Source organism: Orycteropus afer, unplaced genomic scaffold, assembly GCF_000298275.1.
Source record: "Orycteropus afer afer isolate SDZICR_OR568_19922 unplaced genomic scaffold, OryAfe1.0 scaffold00075, whole genome shotgun sequence".
Classification (NCBI taxonomy): Eukaryota; Metazoa; Chordata; class Mammalia; order Tubulidentata; family Orycteropodidae; genus Orycteropus; species Orycteropus afer.
The window spans coordinates 1,321,551-1,325,980 of record NW_006921662.1 but is presented as its reverse complement, the minus strand read 5'-3'; the positions used below and the strand labels follow the sequence as shown (position 1 = coordinate 1,325,980).

The window sequence follows — 4,430 nt, the reverse complement described above, 5'->3', positions numbered from 1 at the left end:
GGTATCACTATGGAAGTAGATTGCCCAACCTTCCTTCCAAGGAGTGGCTGGTGGGTTTGAACTGCCAGCTTTCTGGTTAGCCGCCAGATGCCTTAGGCTCCATTTCTGACACCAGAGTAGTTGGTCTTAGCCACTATATTGTATTGAAATAGTAGAACTTCATTATAATCATATTTGGCAAAACATGATAGAGATATTGCTAGATAATGCTGTATATATGAGAATTTTTAAATCTTTTGGCTTTTGTTTAGTAGATAGATAGATAGATAGATAGATAGATACCAAACTACATTGGGTTCAACTAAATGTATTGAAATGACAGATGACAGATTTGTCTTCCCCACCTAACCTTTCAAGTTTTTTATTTTTATTTTTTTTGAGGTAGTGTAGCATAGTCTAAGAACACAGACTCTGGTGCCAAACTACCTGGATGTATATCAAAGCTCTGCAGCAGATTACTGCAGTTTATTTGGCCTCTCTGTGCTTCACTTTCCTCAGTTGTAAAATGAATGTTCTAGTAGTACCCACCTTAGAAGGTTATTGTGAAGATTAAATGAGTTAATGTACCTGAAGTACTTGATGCATAACCAAAAAAATCAAACCCACTGTTGTTGAGTTGATTCTGACTCACAGTGAGCCTATAGGACAGAGTAGAACTACCCCATAGAGTTTCCAAGGCTGCAAATTTTTACAGAAGCAAACTATCTCATCTTTTTCCCATGGAGCAGCTGGTGGGTTCAAGCTGCCAACCTTTTGATTTGCAGCTGGAATGCCTTTTCCACTGTATCACCAGAGCTTCTTTTACTTGATATATAGAAGTGTTACATATGTGTTAGCTATTAATCTTATTTTGTTCTTATTTTTATAGATAGTATTATTATTTGTTCTAAGTAAATTTGTCTATGAATTTTATGGTAAAGCAGTGAGATAACTAACTGAACCATGGAAAATATATCCTAGTCATATTAGTATCTAATTTATTTTCTTTTAAAGGAACCTTATTTCCCTCTCAAGAAGACATGTAGTAATAGTATAATAAATTAGATCTTAAATTTATCATTACATATCATAGATGAGTTATCTTTTTTCTGAGAGGTTCTTACTAAAATTATAGTATCTGTAAAAGCTTGCTTTTATTTACTTCAATGTGTTCATTTTAAGAGATTTTAGATTTAATTCATTTAATTTCATTAGAACGTTAAAAGTAAGTGAGGAGGGAAAAAATGAAAATGAGGATAGCCTAATAAATAGAATTCAGAGATGATTAAAGAAAGAAATAAAAAACCATTGCCATCAAGTTGATTCCAACTCATAGCGAATCTCTTTGGATTTCCAAGGCAATATATCTTTATGGAAGTGGATTGCCTCACTTTCCTTCCACAGAGAAACTGGTGGATTTGAATTGCCAACCTTCTGGTTATCAGTCAAATGCCTTGGGGATTGTGCCATCAGAGCTCCTTTCAGAGGTGATAGTAATATCAGAAAGTCATTCATGAAGTCCTTTGTACTTGCTGCAAATGTAACAAAAATCTGACTCTAATTTTTTATTTTAATTTATCATAATTTTTAATTTCATTCTGTTTTCTTTAAGTATGAAAAAACTACTTCAGCAGTTTATGATGTAGAAAATTGTATAGATACATTATTGGAGCTTTTGCAGATGTACCGAGAAAAGGCTGGTGACAAAGTGGCAGACAAAGGTGGAAGCATTTTCACAAAAACTTGTTGTTTGCTAGCTGTTTTATTGAAGACAACAAGTCGAGCCTCTGTAAGTATTAACTGGTTACTTTTCTTGGAGGTTAATTTTTTAGTTCCTTGACTATTTTCACCTTGTGTCTAATAAGACTTTTACACATTTTCTTTACTAGTAACTAAAGTAGAGTTTAGCATGTGTTCAAACTTGCTTTTTTCACTGATAAAGTGAATTAAGGATATAAAGTTATTTCTTTATCACAGAACAAAGAAACATTTTTTTTTTTTAATAATTTGGGTGAAATTTTACAAAGCAGATTAGTTTTACATTCAAGAGTTCATACACATTTTGTTTTGTGACACTGATTACATTCCCTGCAGTGTAACAGCTCACTTCCCCCCTCCTCCCTGTCGTTACCCTTTCCCTGTGTCCTTCTTGCCTATGCATTCCTGCCTCCCTAGCTTTCTCCCTGTGCAAATGCTGCCCTCTGATCTCCCAATCTGACTGTTCTAAGGAGTGTGTCTCCCTGGTATAGTTGTTTGGCTTATAGGCTTATCTATTGTTTGGCTGAGGGTTAAGCCACAGACATGAGTTCAGTTCCAGGCCCAAAGGGTGACTTGGGACCACAGTCTTGGGTTTCACCAGTCTCCATTAGATCAGTAAACTTGGTCTTTTATATGTTTTCTAATTTTATTCCACATTTTTTCTCCCACTCTATCCAGAATCTCCTACACTGATCCCTTTCCTAGTGGTTGGCATTGGTATTTGGGCACCATCTAGTTCTTTTGGTCTCAGGGTCATATAGGCTGCAGGTGTCATGGTCTATTAGTCCTTCAGACTCTTCCCATGCATCTTTGATTTTCTTCACTCTTCTTTTCTCCAGAGGAGAAAAGACCAATAGTTACATCTTAGGTGGCCACTTGCAAGCTTTTAAGACCCCAGTCGCTACTCACCAAAGTAAAATGTAGAACAAAATTTTTGTGTACTATGTTGTGCCAATTAAGCTTGATGCCCCACACAGCTGTTATCCCCAGCCCACAGGCCCAGCAACTCACTCTGTTAAGGTGCTTAGTTATGGATAAGAAGTTATCCCAACTTGGAACAAAGAAACTTTTAATGATAACCTACCAAATTCTGAAAATAGAGTTTATTACAATCTTATGAGTAACCGTTTACCATTTATTTGAGGGAAGTAAAGTATTCTCACAAGGTAGAAAACAAGGTATGTATGACTCCTCATCTTCCTGTTGTAATCATTAGGGCGTTTCAAGCTCTACTCTGATGAAACCTCTCAGCTATTCTCTCTAGATGTCTTTCCCACTTAACCCTTCAACCACAACTTAGAGTACCTAATACTTCCCTACTTTGAGGTAGTGTAGCATAGGCCATGACGGGATTGTGGCCTTTATTCTGACCATAGGGCATGATAAGCTGAAAACAAAGAATACCAGAAAGATGTTTACTTCTGTTTTATTGACTATGCAAAAGCATTCGATTATGTGGATCATAACAAATTATGGATAACACTGATAAGAATGGGAATTCCAGAACACTTAATTGTGCTCATGAGGAACCTGTACATAGACCAGGAGGCTATCATTCAAACAGAAAAAGGGGTTACTGCATGGTTTAAAATCAGGAAGGGAGTGTGTCAGGGTAGTATCCTTTGACCATAGTTATTCAATCTGTATGCTAAGCATATAATCTGAGAAGCTGGACTATATGAAGAAGAACATGGCATCAGGATTGGAGGAAGACTCATTAACAACCTGTGCTATGCAGATGACACAACTTTGCTTGCTGAAAGTGAGGATGACTTGAGACACTTACTGATGAAGATTGAAGATTACAGTCTGCAGTATAGATTACTCCTCAATGTAAGGAAAACAAAAATCCTCCCAACTGGACCAATAAGCAGCATCACAATAAATGGAGAAAACATTGAAGTTGTCAAAGACTTCATATTCCTTGGTTCTATAATCAACACCAATGGAAGCAGCAGTCAGGACATCAGATGACGTATAACACTGGGCAGATCAGCTGCAGAGGACCTTTTTCAAGTGCTGAAGAGCAAAGATGTCTCTTTTGAAGACTAAGGTGCACCTAACCCAAGCCATGGTATTTTCAATTTCTTCATGTGCCTGTGAGAGCTGAACAATGAATAAGGAAGACCAAAGAGGACTTGTGCCCTCCAGACAGGAGAAAGTCAACAGCTCAAGTTGTCTCCCTCCTTGCTGTTTCCCTTCCTAGTCATAGGCTACCAGCATAGTCATTCCTGCAGCCCTTGGTGACCAGGATTGATCTTTAGGTCAATTCTCAGGCCCCAACACCACTTAGAAATATTCAGGCTGTTGGTCCTGTCAGAGTAGCTGACAGTTCATAGCTCTGACTGTCTCTGTACTCACTGTTTTTGTTCAGGTTTTTCCACTAGTTTGTGACTAATCCACTTCTGCATAGTTCCTTTCAAGCTCAGGGCTCCAGGATTATCTTCTGTATCTCTGTCAATTGATTTTTCTTTTCTTTGTTGAAGACGGTCTGTGTCACTTGTCTGCCTATTCCTCCATTTTACTGGAAGTCCCTGCAGGGCTTTGTTTTTAATTGTTGGGTTTTATTTAGAGTTTATTTCTTCTAATGACTTAGATTGGAACATGGAATGTATGAAGTATGAATCTAGGAAAATTGGAAGTTGTCAAAAATGAAATGGAATGCATAAAGATTGATATCCTTGGCATTAGTG

At 37.3% G+C, this 4,430-nt stretch overlaps 1 protein-coding gene across 1 annotated transcript in view; it reads left to right on the top strand.

The window, feature by feature from the left end:
• Positions 1–4,430, top strand: part of ASPM (assembly factor for spindle microtubules) — an 85,600-nt gene that overhangs the window by 75,923 nt on the left and 5,247 nt on the right. The window contains exon 26 of the mRNA XM_007941180.2: positions 1,592–1,768. Coding sequence (XP_007939371.1) covers positions 1,592–1,768 — 177 coding nt within the window. The remainder of the gene's footprint in view (positions 1–1,591; positions 1,769–4,430) is intronic.